We start from the raw sequence: 17,876 nt of genomic DNA on the forward strand, positions 1-17,876 counted from the left end.
AACTATAATATTTGCATATAATCCACTTTATGGCTATTAATAGAAATTGAAACAAAGTCTTTATCACTGTACAGATAACTCTGGAGCTAATCTGTGAAAAAAACACTTTTGAGTATTCATGCATATCACTGTTACGGTTGTACACAAATTAAAGTCAAATCAAACTGCAATTCGTTTCCACAAAGGCTAGTCAAAAGTGAGAAGTTATCCATATTCTGCAGCTGCAGGTCACAGAATTACACAAACTTTCCTTTAAGCATCTTGGCCTGAACAGTTGCGATTTACCTCTCATAGGCATTAATACAACACAGGCAACTGTAGGTCTCATGAACAAATGTTTTTATTCTTATCACTAATTTTTTCATTATGTTTTTTATATGTTACACAGTCTATCCATAATAACAGCCTGTGCTGCTTAATACAATTACTAATTCTGATGTTTGCAACTTTTGTCTAAAGAATTAAGCAAATGGTCTAACCAAAGTGTATGTCCTTCTCTGGTACAAGACCCACCTGTGGTATACTCTCCAAAGTCATAGCAGTGGGAGTGACTGTTGATGAATAAGAATGTTATATAAATAATTTACATGGTAAATTTCCATTAAGACACATGGAAAATAAGGAAGTGACTGGAGACAACCAACAAGGCTTCAGTAAGGGCAGATCATGCCTGAAAAATTTGGTGGCCTTCTGTGATGGGGTTACATCATTGGAGGATAAGGGAAGGGCAACAAACATCATCTACCTGGATTTGTGCAAAGCATTTGACATTGTCCCACACAACATCTTTGTCTCTAAATTGGAGAGAAAAGAATTTGATGGATGAGTCACTTGGTGGATGAGGAACTGGCTGGATGGTTGCACTCCAAGAGCTCCATTCAACAGCTTGATATTCAATAGAGACCATTGATGACTGGCATTCCTCAGGGGTTGGTACTGGAACTGGTGCTGTTTAAAATCATTGTTAGTGACACTGACAGTGGGATTGAGTGCACCCACCACAAGTTTGCTGATGACACTGAGCTGTGTGGTGCAGTCGGCACTCTGGAGGGAAGGGATGCCATCCAGAGGGACCTGGACAAACTTGAGAGATGGGTCTGTGCAAACCTCATGAAGTTTAACAAGGCTAACTGCAAGGTCCTGCGTCTGGGCCGGGTCAGTCCCAAGCACATGTAGTGTCTGGGTGGAGAATAGGTTGAGAGCAGCCCTGAGGAGAAAGACTTGTGTGTGTTGTTTGATGAAAAACTGAAGAGGAGCTGGCAATGTGCATTCACAGCCCAGAAAGCCAATCATATCTTGGACTGCATCAAAATAAGCATATCTAGCAGGTCAAGGAAGGTGATTCTTACCCTCTACTCTGCTCTTGTGAGAACCCGCTGTGATGTCTTTACCCTGCTAGGCAGCTAAACCCCACCACAACCCCTCGCACTCCCTGTCCTCAAAAGAAGAAAGTATACTGGAAAGAAAAAAAGGCACATGGATAGATAAGGGTAATTTAATTGAAAGGAAAAGAAAGAGTGGAAAAGCAAAAACAAAAAACAAAACAAAAACAAAACCCAAAACAAAACAAAGAAAAAAACACAATGACAAGCAAAGGCCATACGGAAGCACAGAGGGAAGCAAAAAAATCTCTACTTCCAACGAGCAATGTTAGGCCGCACACTGGGAAGCAGGGCTTCAATATGTGTATCAGTCATTTGGGAGGACAGACATCTTGATAATGAGACCTCCCCCTCTCTTTCCCCTTCCCCACCTTTTGTTGCTGGGTGTGACATCATATGGCATGGAATATCCCTTTGGTTGGTTTAGGTCAGCTGCCCTGGTGATGTCCCCTCCCCACCTCTTGCCCACCTCCAGCCTACTGGCTTTGGGGGCGCTTGGAGAGAGTGTTGCTGCTGTGCCATCACTGCTCAGCAATAGACAAAACACTGGTTTGATACCGGTACTGTTATAGCTACAAGTGCAGAGCACAGCACTGTATTGGTCGCTGCAGGGAAAGTTAAATCCATCCCAGCCAGACCAGAACACCCACCTGGAATACTGCATTCAGCTCTGGGGTCCCAAACATAAGAAGTGCACAGACCTGTTTGAGCAAGTCCAGAGGAGGGCCATGAGGATGATCAGAGGGCTGGAGCAACTCTCTTACGAAGACAGAACGTGGGATTTGGGGTTGTTCAGCCTCGTGAAGACTCCGAGGAGACCTTATAGTGGCCTTCCGGTACATAAAGGGGGCCTACAGGAAGCTGGGGAGGGACTCTTTAGAAGGGAATGTAGTGATAGGACAAGGAGTAATGCCTTTAAACTAAAAGAGGGTAGATTTAGTTTAAATATAGGGAAGAAGTTCTTTAGTCTGAAGGTGGTGAGGCACTGGCACAGGTTGCCCAGAGAAGCAGTGGATGCCCCATCCCTGGAAGTGTTCAAGAACAAGTTGGATGGGGCTTTGAGCAACCTGGTCTAATGGGAGGTGTCCTTGCCCATGGGAGGAGAGGTGGAACAAGGTGACTTTTAAGGCCCCTTCCAACCCAAACCATTCTATAATTCTATGATTCTATATTTTTCCATGTAGTTTCACCTTGGTATTATTGCAACAGTTTATTTTGTGTTTAGAAAATAACACATGTTATGTCTGGTGACATAGATGCTTCTAGAAGGAATGGATTATATGTTGGCTGGGAAGAAAATTTTCTTGAGCTCCTAATTCACCATCCTTCCTTCCTGTCCTCTCCAAAACATGTCAGGCTTCTCTGCAACATTGTTGCAGAAAAATCCAAAACTCAATTATATATTTTTAAAGGGATTATAAAAAACAAACAAACAAATAACAAAAACATTCTATATGCTAGATATCCGGCAGGAACAGCAGACTGTTCTAACAGTATGGAATTTGCCTCAGTCTTTCTTAGCAAAACCAATTGTCCTCAGAATGCCCAGCCTGTATTGTAGGAAGACAGAGACAGGTCGCAGAATGAAGCCATTGTAATCCAAGGGGAAATGGTTAGCCATCTACTACACCACTTGAACGCACACAGATCTATAGGGCCAGATGGGACCCACCCAAGGGTGCTGAAGGAGCTGGTGGAAGTGCTCACTGAGACACTTTCAATAATTCACCAGCAGTCCTGGCTAACTGTAGATATCCCAGTTGACTGGAGGTTGGTGAATGTGACACCCATCTACAAGTAGGGCAGGAAGTAGGATCCAGGGAATTACAGGCCCGTCCGTCTGACCTCAGTTACAGGGAAGGTCATGGAGCAAGTTGTCCTGAGTGCCATCACATGGCACATACAGGACAACCAGGTGATCAGACCCAGTCAGCATGCGTTCATGAAAGACAGGTCCTGCTTGGCTAACCTGACCTCCTTCTATGACAAAATAACCCACTCAGAGGAAGGCTGTGGATGTTGCTTACTCAGACGATCGCAGAGCATTTGATAATCTTTTCCACACCGTTCTCCTGGAGAAACCGGCTGCTCATGGCTTGGACAGATGTCCTGTTCACTGGGTAAAATCTGGTTGGATGGTTGGGCACAAAGGGTCATTGTGAATGGGGTTAAATCCATTTGGTGACTGTTCACAGATGGTGTTCGCCAAGGCTCAGTATTGGGGTCAGTTTCGTTTAGTATTTTTATCAGTGATACTGATGAGGGGATTGAGTGTATCCTCAGTAAGTTTGCAGATGCCATTAAGTTGGGTGGGAGTGTTGACCTGCTTGCGGGTAGGAAGACTCTGCAGAGGGATCTGGATAGGCTGGATTGATGGGCTGTGTCCAACTGTATTCAACAAGGGTAAGTGCTCAGTCCTGCCCTTTGGTCATAACAACCCCATGCAGCGATACAGGCAGGGGAAAGAGTGGCTGGAAAGTTGACCAGCAGAGAAATACCTGGGAATGCTGTCTGACAGCCAGATGAGTATGGGGCAGCAGTGTGCCCCGGTGGCCAAGAAAACCAAGAGTATCCTGGCCTGCATCAGAAATAGTTTGGCCAGCATGATTAGGGGAGTAATTTTCCTTCTATACTAAGCACTAGTGAGACCATACCTTGAGTACGGTGTTCAGTCTTGGGCCCCTCACTAAAAGAAAAGTATTGAGTTGCTGGAACATGCTTAGAGAGGAGCAACAAAGCTGGTGAAAAGGCTAGAAAACAAGACACATCCTTTAGAGAGGCTGAGGGAACTGGGGCTGTTTAATCTGGAGAAAAGGAGGCTGAGGGGAGACCTCATCACTCTCCGCAACTACCTGAATGGAAGCTGCAATAAGGAGGGTGTTGGTCTATTTTCTCAGGTGACAAGTGATAGTATGTGAAGAAATAGCTTAAAGTTGTGCCAGGGGAGGTCTAGATTGTATATGAGGAAGAAATTCTTCACAGAAAGGGTGATCTAATATTGGACCGGGCTGCCTAGTGATGTGGTGGAGTTGCCATCCCTGCAGGTGTTGAAGAGACAGGTTGGATCTGATATTCAGGAACATGTTTTAGTAGTGGACTTGGTAGTCTACTCGACTTCTACTTCTACTCGAATAGTGGAAGATAATAACCATGTCACAGTGATGCAGCACTAACTGGGCATCAGCCCTGGTGGTCACAGCCAGCAGAATTGGCTGTGCTGTGGGGAGCTGGTGACGCTGCCTGCCCAGATAAGCAAGGGGAGGGAGGGGAGAGTGTGGAGGGAGACAGTGGAGTGTGGTGGGTTGTGCTGTCTTTTTTGGGAAACCTTTCAAGACTTTTCCTTATTACAGTTATTTTCCTATATTTAATTTATGTACATTTGTATATGAATGTATATACATATGTGTGAGACACACATATATTTAAATATGCATACATAGAGTATCAGTATATAACTCAGGGAGCTGCACAGAGACACAGGTGGGCAGAAGGCACCAGGGCTGGGTGCTATAGCTGCACAGACCAGCAGAGAAGCCATCTATTTTATATTGGCCCAACTGTTATTTTCTCTGTTAGCAGGATTTGTACTTCACAGTGATGGTGAAATAGCAGAATATAAAAATAATGTAATTTAAAAATGCTTTTTAAACGGTCTGAATCTTGGTCTCAGCAACATTTCACCATTTCTGTGGTGATAACAGTCTATCTACATCCTGAACATCTGTCAAATTATTGTGAAACATGCAAAAATCCAAAGCAAGAAACAAATCTATGAATACTTTGCCAGCTAGAAAAGATTAATAATATCTCCCTTGTTGACATGTAGAAATCATTGAAATATGCTGGCTGAACGTCCCAGGAGAGAAAGACAGAGAGAGAAATTGAATTTAATATTTTTATTTACAAGAAATTAATAATGCCACTTTTTTTTAGTTAAAGAGGTATTTAAGATATCACAAGTGACTAGGATAAGAAATAACACATAAATTGTTACTGAAGAAGCAGTCCATGAAGAATAGAAATATACAGCAGCATGCGATGCATGGAATGATTCTACAATGACTAAGTAAATATTTCTGTACTCAGATAAGAGAAATAATACCCATTAGTACTGGAAAACTGAAAAAAAGGCTCTAAACAACATCAATGAACACAGCATTATAACAAATTTAATTCAAATAATAATAAAACAAATCTAATCCAGCTATATCTACAAAGATGTTATAAATGGAACAGATCCAAACATTAATGTTATGTTATTTGCTACTGCAAAGTCACATCCATCACTTTCCATGAAATGGAAAGACAAATAATCACATGGATTGCTGAAATTATTTATATTTTTTTGTCCTTAATTTGGTTGCACAACTTAACATGCCTACATAGCAGAAGAAATGGATTTGAATCTGCATAGGCTGAGTACAGAAATGATCTCAAACTGGTCACTTCTTGCTAAGGTCTCTGGCAGGTGTTGGATAAAACGGGGATGTCTTGCAACCACCACTACGTTAAAGAAGGGGAGTCCCGGGAAGTTAGATGCCTACCCCTAGTAAGGATTTGCCTCTCTATGTTTTCAGTGAATGCCTGAATTGCATTTACACACCTTTGTTCAGAACATGAGAAGGTTTGAATTGTCATTTGGCTGTGTAACTTCCCCTCCTGACAGTACATAAAACCTCCTTGTAGAAATCACTTGGAATCGCTTCTATGGGAATAGATTCCTAATATTTAAGTTCTCAGCCTAAATTCTTTTGGATCTCTAGCACATGCATTTTTGAAAGCTCACAGCCTGATCCAGTGAATATATATGAACATACATTTCATTTCTGCTCTGAGGTGTCCCCTTAATTTCAGTTTGGCTGTAAGCATCCTCTAGTGGAATATGGACCTCTGTGTACTCATACAACAAAGGATTTAGGCATAAGCCTAGTTAAAGTGAATACAGTTGGACTATCCAGAGACCTCATCTAAGCATGTGCATAAATTCTTTATTCAAGGAATAAAACTTCAGATAGTAAATTTTTGATCAGTCATTAGCTTTTTATTTGTACTATAGTCAATAGAATAATTTTAAACCAATAAAACCTATACACTCAAAATGGCTAGGCTAAAAAGAATGGTGAAAATTCCTACTGAGAAAGGTATTCCTGGATATTTTTATTACTAAAATGTACTGATCTTCACTTATCCTAAGCATCTCCCAGGTACTCTATTTATTTTAAGAAAAACGGATATAAAAACAGATAAAAAAAACTCTAGAATTTTCAAGGCTAGTAAAGCTATTCTGTTACAACCAATAAAGTAAAATAATATGCACTTATTGGATTCTTAAACCATAAGGGCCCCAAACCACTCTGCAAACTGTTTATATACTCAAGACTATTATAGGTGCATGCATATACATTATTTCACTATGTATGTACTGCTGAGTACTGTTAAAAGTATGAACATTTTTGGAAACAAAACCAAAATCACAGTCTGATCAAGCCGTGATGTTACACACCTTAGTTGTGCAATAAAAAAAAAAACAAACTATAAGCGTTCAAAATCTCAACTTATTAAAGTATTTGAGGGCCAGATGATTTTTAACTAATGTTTAAACAGAGAAGAAATAAAACTATTAAGTATAAGCAAAAGCTGAATTTATTATTTGCAGGTCAAACAAGTGTAGCAACACAAAAATCTCATCAAAGCTGGATTATATATACATTGCATACATTATATACATATATACATTATATACATATAAGTATATACATATATACATAATATAATAGATAAGTACATATATGTATATGTAAATATGTAGATACAATATATATACATATATATAATTATATACATATATACATTATATACATATAGTTATACATTATATATACATTGCATATATTATATACAATCAGAAATGCAATTGGAAGACACCTGACAAGTAATAGGTAAATTAATATAACATATATGGCGTTCAGATGGTCTCCAACAACCTCTTTTTAGTCCCATGTCCACTTGCTAATGTTTCAACTACATGAAAGAAAAATATTGTAAAAAGTTTAGCAAGAATATTTGGAAATGCATTAATGAACTGAATAATTTTATCAAAAGAATTTAGGACAAAACAAACACCAACTGATTGTTATGACTATTATTGTTTCAGGTACTAAAGGACAGGATTTCTGACAGCTTCCAAGCCACAAAAATCTTCTGTTGAGGGAAAAACAAAAAACAAACAAAAAACCAGCTTAAATATCAGGAATCAGCGAGTTGGAAGTGAGGTCAAAAATAACCCCTATGTTATTATTCTCTTTTCCTTTATCCCAAATTCTACTCACTTGCTGTATCTGTTGTTTTCATTCATAGTGTAGTGACCAGCTACTGGTTCTATCGTCAAAGATTCCATTCTTAGAATCTGAATTATTCTCATACTGCAGGTGGGGAAGGGAGATGTTAAAGGATGTTTCAAAAACTAGGTTTTGATACATTTTAGGTAATTTTTAAAAAGTTGATTAATTTTCTAGTACCTCTTACTGGAACTCACTACATTTGGTATTATCACTAGATTGCTTTTAATTTCCCTGTGTTCCCTTTCTTGTCCATACAATTTTATTTTTTTTTTCCCCAGTGATTTTAAAAGCTAAATGTCATGTGGTATCATTTGTATTAAAAATCAAATACAAATGGTTTAGCAGTACATTCAATTAACTTCATTAGAGTACGGAAGACCCTTGAGACTTCTATTATCAGTCTTAATGGGTAGGCATTACTATATAGGCATTCAGTTATAGGCATCATTATAATAATTAAATTGATGTAGGAATGAAACTCTGCAAGTATAAAAACATCAAATACAGTACCATAACATTAGTATGGAATTTAAAATAATCACAAACTAGGCAATGTCAAAAATTAACTTTGCTTAATGACCTCAGTTTGTCTTCTCTGAATTTGTGGATATGCATTCTTCCTTTCAGTATTACTACGTTTGACTCAATCTGTTCTGAGAACCATCTTTTAAAACTATAAAAAAACAAGGACCTAAGAATGCAGTTATTATTCACATTCAATATTATTTTTCTGTATTTGCCTTCAGAAGCCTTTGCAATCAGCTATAGGGCACCCCTGTCTACGCAGTCCTCCCTTATAAAAATGAATAAATAAATAAACCTCTCTTCCAAACTATTTCTAGATTATGACACCACCTACGCTACTAATTACAAATGAAGTTGATTTGTGCCAGATATTATTTTCTGTAAATTCTATGTGGGTAGCGTATAAAACAGTATTACAGCAATGCTACACGTGGAAAAGAAAAATCATGCTAAGCAAAAATGTAACCGACATTCAGCCACTGAAATCTATGAATGGGGACAACAGTGTCCCAAACACACCAATAATTTACTCAAATAAACCCATAATAGCTGGTGCAGAAAGGGTATGAAATAAGTAAGAATGCTCAAAAAATTCTAAAGAGGACTTATTCTAACTGCACAGAATTATGTAAGTTAAAATAACATGTAAAAAAAAAATGTCCTCAGGACAAAATGCTTTTCATTTGAAACTATATCCCCATCTAGTGGGATTCCTTTTTAACAGCTGTTAGGGTTTTATCTCTTTCTTAGTCTGATTTTGAGAACAGTGTAAAGACCAACAAATAAAAGCTGTTGATTTCCAGGTTTTGCCTACAGCACATTTCTGCTTAAAGTATTCTATCTTTGCTACCCTTATGATTACTTTATCAGTAAGAAAGGGCTGATGAATGCAGGCATACTATCTACTGCTTTATCTGAATAAGGTTTGAAAAAGTTTAGAGTAACACTAAAAAATATAAGCATCCAATTTATGAGGAGTGGCTTTAAGTAGAAAAGTACAATGCAGACATAGTGCTGGTCAATGGTCCCTAGAGTTCTCAGACTGCATGGATTTCCCTCCAAGCTGTCTGTGGTCATAAGACATTAATAAATTATAAGGAGATCCAAGAGTGCAAAATAAAGTAATCTTACTGTAGTGAATGTTGGGGATTAGATTATAATGAATTTGAGTAGTCCAGTAATGAATTTTGGCTCTGTATACAACTGAACTGCACTTTAAGCACATTCCACTGGCTTGGTTCCTCTTTCCTTTAATAACATGAAGAAACTGAAAACGAAAGTTGGCTTGCCAATTCAAGACACTTCTCACTAGGAACTGCGATGTATGGAGCAAGCAGAGGCTGGAGGGTGCTGCAGGTCTGTAATACACAGTAAAACAGCTCATGATGAATGCAGAAACTATGCTAAGAGTCTACTCTGCAGAAAAACCTGGCCCAATTCTTGCACACACCACTGTTTCACTGATGAGTTTTTACGTTGTTTTTGTTGACGACTCACTGAGCATTTACATCAGCATCATGCCAAGACAGCTGTGCAGAGCGCTCTCTTAGTTTACAGAAAATATATTCTCAAGCTTAGCCTCACTGGGCCCAGCCACGAATGTCAGTTTCTGAGTAACGCTCAAATGATTGTAAAATCTCTTATATTTATTTGATCAGTGGCAATGGTTACCAGCATTGTCATACAAATTATCATCAATTATCTCCAGTATACACCCAGTGACACAAATAGGGCAATCATACCTCTGCCAGACCTGCTACTGAATACTTGCAAATTTATTTAGATGGTGCTACTGTGGCTTCTGTTTCAAAGACTGAGTGTGTAACACTGCGAAGATTCATACCTTAAAATACAAGAACAAATTTGCAAAGCTACACTAAATTTCCTCCTATCCTGGTTCTGAGACATTAGTTTATGTTTACAGAATGAAAGAGTAGAAAAAGTGAGCAAAAGACGACTGATATTTCCTCTAACAGACTTGCCTACCTTCTTGCAGTCAGCAGCTTAGGAACTTTCTAATGCTTAAAAGCCCTTAATGGAGGTGTCTTCAACACAATATTGTAATTGTCTTTTAGACCACCTACACTTTTGAACCAAAATATTATTTAGAAATGTGTTCCACAATCTAATGACAATTTAGAATCCTAGAATATTAGAATGGTTTGGGTTGGAAGGGAGCTGAAAGTTCCAACCATCCCTGCCATGGGCTGGGACACCTCCCACTAGAGCAGGTTGCTCAAAGCCCCACCCAGCCTGGCCTTCAACACTTTTGGGAATGGGGCATTTTGCCTGGAAAATACTTGCTTCTGTTTGTTTTAAACTTGTTACCTGATCATTCCACTTAGTCGCTCATCTGCCTTTGTTATACAAAAATATCTAGTAATACTAACAGTTACTTTCTACATACCAGTCAGGATTTTATAATTGCTATCCTATTAATCTCTTCCCTCAATTATCTCCCAAATACTGAAGCCTTTCCATGACTCTGATCATCCTTATTGCCACAGTGTACCTAGAAAAAAAAAATTTTAAAAATTTCTTTTTGAGATTGGGACGAGAACAGCATAAAGATGTAATGGATTCATGATATGTTGGTGTAATATTCTCCACTTTTTCTCATATAGTTATTTCCTAATATCAAAACCTTTTTTTTTTTTTTTTTTTGGGACCAATTCTGAGCTTTCAGAAAACTATCTACAAGGTTTCTAGTGCCTTTCCTAAGAAGAAATAGCTAATTCAGAGATTTATAAACCCAATAACTAATTAGAATTCTTTTCCCCTAGATAACTGAACTCCATTCATCAGGTTACTTTCAGTTGACATTTTACCATTCACTCAAGCTTATGATATTCTTTTACAACTCTTTACGGTTTTGATCATGCTGAATTGGATTCTGTAATAAACTTTATATCTTTGTTATTGTTTCTTCCACATAATTTAAAAATATTGCTTAAGAATATTCTAAACATCATACAGCACATAGTCAATGGGGACTATACTAATTATCTCTCTTAATAAACAATTTATTCCTTCTTTTTGTATCCAATTACTTGTTTAACCAATTCTTAATAAATATATATAGCTCAAGATGTGAACAAAGCCCTTTCAACATCAAATTCTGTATTGGACCAGAATGAAATTGGACCATCATGGCAAAATCACAAATAGATGCCTTTATTGAGTCATAAAAGTTGATGGAAGATGTTCTTCTGATTTGTATCTGAACTGGATTAAGCCACCTAAATGAAATGTATTTTAAAAACTTTCAAAATACAAATGTAATGGTAACTTCAAGCAATACTTTTCACATGAATCTGATTAGGTAGACAGAAACCTATGATCAATTTACAAAAGCTGATATACTAAGCTTATAAATTCATAGCTTTGAATTCAAAAAATTCTGAGTATTTTGGAGTCTGTTAATTAAAAAAAAAAAAAAATCTGTAAGGGATGAAGCCCCTTAGTTTTCATGCCAAATACAAAAATTGTCAGGTTTTCAAAGCAGCAAAAAAACCTCACAACTTATGTATATTTCGTAGTGGTGACCACTCTTGAAGAAATGAAAGGTTTTATAAGAGCTTCTCAGCTAACAACATAAGAAAGTGGAAAGAAAGCATGAAAACCTACACAGGGAAAAGTCATTTTGAAGAATATGTGTTGACTTACTAATTGCTATACAATAAAAAGAAATAATTCTGCATAGGTACTTTGTTCAGGGTATCCAGTGTTATTAAAATGCTGATATTTAAACAAAACAAAGCTTCAAGAAAGGTCACATAAAAACTGAGGAATGTTTTCAAGTCAACACATGCTACTGTGTTGAAAGAGAATGCTTGTTGAATTGTGCAACACACTGAAGGCAAATTTTGAAATGTGCTATATTTAGCAAATACGTTGCTTTATAAAAACTGAGAAAAGAGAGATATATAACAAACACAAATGTCCTTTTAAATCAACATTTACTATTCCAGCAAACAGAACAGTTGTAGTCTTGGAAAAAAAATCCTTCGTATTCAGCTGTGAACACCTGAAGTACTTCGGAAAATAATGACTTGGCTACAGCAGTATATGGAGGTGCAAGGAATGCAGGATGAAAGTCTCCCAGTCTTTTTGAACTCCCAGGACAACACTTCATCCTGGACTGACAATTCACTTCCTGCGCTGATTTTTGATGGCCTACTTCTAGTAACAAACTTTACTTCTAGTACTACATTATCTCAAAATCTCCATTTGTGCATACATTGTGAGCTATGAGGTAAGATGAGTCAAAATAATTCTTGATCAGCTGGCCACATGATACCTAAATGAGAGGAAGCTCAATTCCTCATGAAAAAGTGGTGTGCCGATGACACTGCTTGGAGTCCAACACAGCGCAAGAATCATAGAATTATTAAGGTTGGAAAAGACCTTCAAGATCACCTGGTCCAACCATCACTCTACTACCAATGTCACCCACTAAACCATGTCCCTAAGCACCACGTCCAACCTTTCCTTGAACACCCCCAGGGACGGTGACTCCACCACCTCCCTGGGCAATCCATTCCAGTGCCTGACTGCTCTTTCTGAGAAGAAATGTCTCCAAATTTCCAACATAAACCTACCCTGGCGCAACTTGAGGCCATCCCCTCTAGTCCTATCACTGGTTATCTCTGAGGAGAGACCGACCCCCAGCTCCCCACACCTTCCTTTCAGGCAGTTGTAGAGAGCAATAAGGTCTCCCCTGAGCCTCCTCTTCTCCAGACTAAACAAGGAAGCAGCCTGGACGCCACCCGCTTTCGGAACAGGCTGCCCAGCGAGGTGGTCGAGCCATCACTCCGAGCCTCCCCGCCTCCGTTACCGGTCCCACCACCCTTGCAGCCCCGCCCGGGCGGTTGGGCCGGCCAGCCCCGGGACCCGGCGTCGCGCGAGGCCCGCGGCAGCGCCCCGCCCAGGCGGCGCGGAGGAGGCGGCCGGGGGGGCGCCCTCCACCCCCCCCCCTCCATCCGCCGTCCTGTCCCGGCCCGGCCCGGCCCCTCCCGGAGGATGGTGCGAGCGAGATGAGCCCCGAGCCGCCGCCAGCCCCGGCCGGAGAGGACGGGGAGCCGGAGGAGGAGGCAGTGGCGGCGGTGAGGGAAGGCGGCGTCTGCGCCATGCTGCTGACGCGGGCCGGCCTGAAGGCGGGCGGCTGCGGCGCGGTGAGTGCGGGGCCGCGGCGGCCGAGGGGAGGCCGGCGGGGGGCGGTGGCAGCGGGCGGCCCCCTGCCCCCCTGCCCCCCCGGGGGCTCGGCCCCGGCCGCTCTGCGGGGCTGGGGGCGCGGCGCGGCGGGGTCGGGCGTCAGGCAGGGCCTCCCGGAGGTCCCTGCCCGTCCTGCGGCTCCTGCACCCAGCGGGCAGGTGGTGGTGCGGGTACGGAAAGTTGGCGTGTCGGAGAGCTGTGGTTTGGAGCTGGAGGAGGTGCTGGTGTCAGGACCGTGCTGGCCGGCCGAAACCGGAGTTCTGCGGTTTTAGCAACTTCGGGCTTTTCTTGCGCCGTCTCCTCCCATTGCGTTGAGGTGCCTTCGCGCAAAAACGTCTTTCAGGCGGCTTGATCCTCACCGCACATGCAAGCCTTAACGTGCCTTAAAAGCAGATTGCAGGTGACACCTCCAGAGCATTCTGCAACAAGTGGGGACAGGTGACTCTTTTTCAGGCAGGGTGCTCCAGGGCCAGCAGATCTAACCCCTTCTCTGCTGTTGACTGTGTGCCTGTAGCAGAGGATGGGAGTAGGGGAGCCTGGGGGGATGCAGACAGTAAGAAAACAGGTGGACGTTGGTGTTGTTTTTGAAATACAAAACTAGGCAAAGACCTGTGATAGATCTGTTTTGATAAGTTGGAATCACTGAAATTTCATTTGCAGCCTGGCTTGCTTGTTATTAGTGTTTTGAGACTAAATCCATGTTCATTTGTTCCTGAGTAGTGTATTTAATATTTGTTTACTCATAAAATATTATCTGAAAGCATTGTTGATGCCAAGAGTTTATATACAATATTAAGTTCATGTTGGGGAGCCAGTGTCTGCTACATGTGTCACATGTCCTGCCCTCCTCTCCCCCACAAATAAGAATCTCTAGCAACGGAGAGAGGGTAGCTTTCTGTTTTATGTTAATGCGAAGTGCATGCATTTCATAAAATCACAGAAACATAGAATGGCTCAGGTTGGAAGGGACCTTAAAGATCATCTAACTCCAAACCCTGCCATGGGCAGGGATGCCACCCACTAGACCAGGTTGCCCAAAGCCCCATCCAGCCTGGCCTTGAACACTTCCAGGGATGGGGCATCCACAGCTTCTCTGGGCAGCCTGTGCCAGGGCCTCACCACCCTCTGACTGAAGAATTTCCTACTAATATCTAATCCAAATCTATCCTTTTTTAGTTTAAGACCATTCCCCCTTGTCCTGTTATTATCTACCTGAGTAAAGAGTCCTTCATCTTTTTTTTCATAAGACCTCTTTAAGTACTGAAAGGTTGCAATGAGGCATCCCCAGAGACTTCTCTTCTCCAGGCTGAACATGCCCAGCTCTCTCAGCCTTTCTGGATAGACCTCTCATCATCTTTGTAGCCCTCATCTGGACTCTTTCTAACAGTTCCACATCTTTCTTTTGCTGGGGGCCCCAGACCTGGATGCCGTAATCCAAGTGGGACCTCACAAGTGCAGAGCAGAGGGGAACAATCACCTCCCTCGACCTGCTGGTCACACCTCTTTTCATGCAGTAATATTTGTAATATCTTTAGCTGTAATTTGTAATATCTTTAGCTGACCATTAATGTTATAGTATTGATATGGTACCTTGGCTGGAGATTTTTTTTAATTCCTGAAGTCACCTGTTTTATATCAATATATTCTTTGTCTCTTACTCATCAAGGTTATCTGATGAAGATGTGGAAGTACTTTTAATGTTTAATTAAACCCAGTGAGGATGTTAAACAAAATATTCCTATTAAATGGAGTTCACTAGTCACGTAAATAAGTTGTTTTATGTAAGTTAATTCCAAAGTGACTGTTTCACATTTCTTGTAACAGATCACTTCTGTATTTGAGTTTTTGGTGTCACTTTTGGAAATGGTTACATTTTCCAAATGACAGTTTGGTGTCATTCAAGAAGTGCAACTGGTGTCTTGCATGATATATTTGCTGTTCTGGTTTTCTATTCAGGAGTCTAGATGTGTATATGATTCAATAACCCAGCCTAAAGCTGCAATGGGAGCAAAATGCTTGCAGAGGGCTATTAGATTCTTAGTTAAAAAATGTAGTCTTTGAGTACTGCTTTCGGTTTGGGTTTTATCAGCATGGATGATGTAGTGAAAGGAAACAAAGGATTATGTCAGTAAATAGAAGAAAAAAAAATGAATTTACTTAACTTTGAACAGAAGATAAAGGTATGGAAGGTAGAGATAGAAAAATGGAGAAAAAAAAAAAAAAAAAAGCTTTGTTTTCTTACTCCAAATCTGAACGGGAGTAAAACAAATGGGAAGTAGATCTATAGCTGACAAAGGTGCTACCCTGTATTCCATATTAAGGGATTGAATGTTTGTTAAAGCTAGAGGATTAAAATACCTCTGAGTACCAAAATATACTTTTTTTTTTTTTTCAGTTTGCAAATTTAGCTTCTTAATTCTTAACTTATAAAATGATCATAGGTTTTGATTGCTTGACTTCCGCTTGCCCCGTAGTACCTTTAAGGGAATTTGTGTTCCTGCAATGCATCTCCTACCAGACAGGAAGAAGTGGGGCTCTAGCTTTATCTTCTGTACTTCTGAATAGCAGTAACACAATTATACTTGTATCAGTGTAGAGTCTGCTTTGCAGTTTCTGACAAATAGTCTGTTTCCTTTTGTTACTGTGCTTCCTGCACCTCCCAGTGATTCTCATGTGGCTGTCATATTGCTAGAATATGAATTCTGCCGACACGTTAGTGAAAGGGCTTATTCAGACTTGTATATGAGGGTCCAAGTCATGGTTTTAGATGTAACTGCAGAGATATCTTTGATACCAGTTGGAGTGCAGCTCTGGCATTTGAAAGTGAAAGCTTGTCTTTCGGCTTGCTGATAAGTAATTACAGAAATGAAACTTTGAGTTGCTGCTTTGGTCTGTGAAGGATGTTTTTATTTTAATTTCCATTCTGATTCTTTTGTCCTACCAATTTGATGCAACAGACGTGAAAAATATGACCAAGTCCATTGGGTGGCACAAGGCCCAAGCTCTACCCCTCCAGGCAGAATAACAAGATTCTGTTTTTTTTCTGTTATCTGTAGCCAACTTCTCACTGTTGAAAGCACTGGCTTTCTTCAGATGAAGAACTAAAATCTAAATACTGAGCAAATGACTTATTTCGAATTGAGTTACTGGCTTTAAATAATAAGAACAATAGTATGTTTGAGTAAATTCCATTGGAATTAAATCATTTTCCGCTGGCTGCACTACCTCGATTTTAGTGGGATTCAGAAGTTGAAGTAAATGATGCTGAGAACATTTTGTTACTGGTTAAGCAATCTTGTTCTATCTGCATTGTGGACAGTGATATTCTCCATCTCATACATTTCTGTATGAATAGTATGAGAATTAGTATTTCATTTTTATATAACCTGTTGTCATTAAAATAATGTCCCACTAAGGAAGCGTTTTAGCAAAATACAGTACGATGCTGTCTAAATAAAGTGATATTACGGAAGGAGTTTCAGGATGGGATGTCTCAGATATATGGGCTGGTATATACCCAAAGAGTTACAGGTTTTTAGCCTTAGTGATAGCATTTTTCTTTCTACTATTTTGTAAAAAGTGCAGTGTAATGAAACCGATGCAGCATGAAATGTTCTGAGACTTCACCAAAACAGCTCCCAGTCCACTAAGCTGGTTTCTTAAATTTCTTGCTTGTAGTAGACCTAATACTCAAATCGGCAGTTTGGATATCTAGTCCTTTATGGAACACTTCTTATCCCACAGAAGAAACTGTTTAAAAATGAATAATTAAAGTTACACTGCGTTGCTTTCTCAAGCAAGGTTATTAATGCTAAATTTTCACATCAAATTAAAGTAACAGTGATTCTGAACCATTATCAGGCATGACTAGCTGCTGTCTTAACAAAAACAAATCATTCTTGCTTATATTCCTGCTCAGAGGTCACTTTGCTGTTCTGAGTTTGCCATTATTAAGGCTTTAGGCTCTTGCAATTTGGAAGGTTTTGTGTCTGGAGGAAAGTTTGCTAGCCTGTAAGAATAAGCATGCTTACCAAACTCTGGTTTAGAGTTTCTATTACTCTAGAATAGAAACAGAATGATGGTAATTGTATACATGAGACTTGGTATTTTATTATTGAGGATCCAGACTTAACCAATGGGTAGTGAGCTTGGGTAACTGTCTATTCAATAGGGAAGCATGTGAATTAACTAACTGACAATATGTGCTTTTAAGAGAAATTTCTGTGTCTTACATCTTTCTTCACTGTAGGAAGAAAATTTCTCAACGATAGAAAAATCAGCTTGTGGTTTGGTATTTTGTAAAATCCTATCTATGTATTAATTCTATGAGAAATATTAAATTATGACAATGCATTGCTGTCTAAAGCCTAGCTTTTAAAATGGGGCAGGGCATATGACAGTCCTTCTCTTGGAT

The 17,876-nt window shown here is 40.0% G+C and overlaps 1 protein-coding gene across 1 annotated transcript in view; it reads left to right on the plus strand.

Moving 5' to 3' along the window:
• Positions 1-13,010: 13,010 nt before the first annotated feature.
• The window catches only part of MFSD14B (major facilitator superfamily domain containing 14B), a 30,766-nt gene continuing 25,900 nt past the window's right edge, over positions 13,011-17,876 (plus strand). The window contains exon 1 of the mRNA XM_083817070.1: positions 13,011-13,422. Within this exon, the coding sequence (XP_083673196.1) occupies positions 13,285-13,422 (138 nt within the window). The 5' untranslated portion in view covers positions 13,011-13,284. The remainder of the gene's footprint in view (positions 13,423-17,876) is intronic.

This window comes from Anser anser (genome assembly GCF_964211835.1).
Source record: "Anser anser genome assembly, chromosome: Z".
Classification (NCBI taxonomy): Eukaryota; Metazoa; Chordata; class Aves; order Anseriformes; family Anatidae; genus Anser; species Anser anser.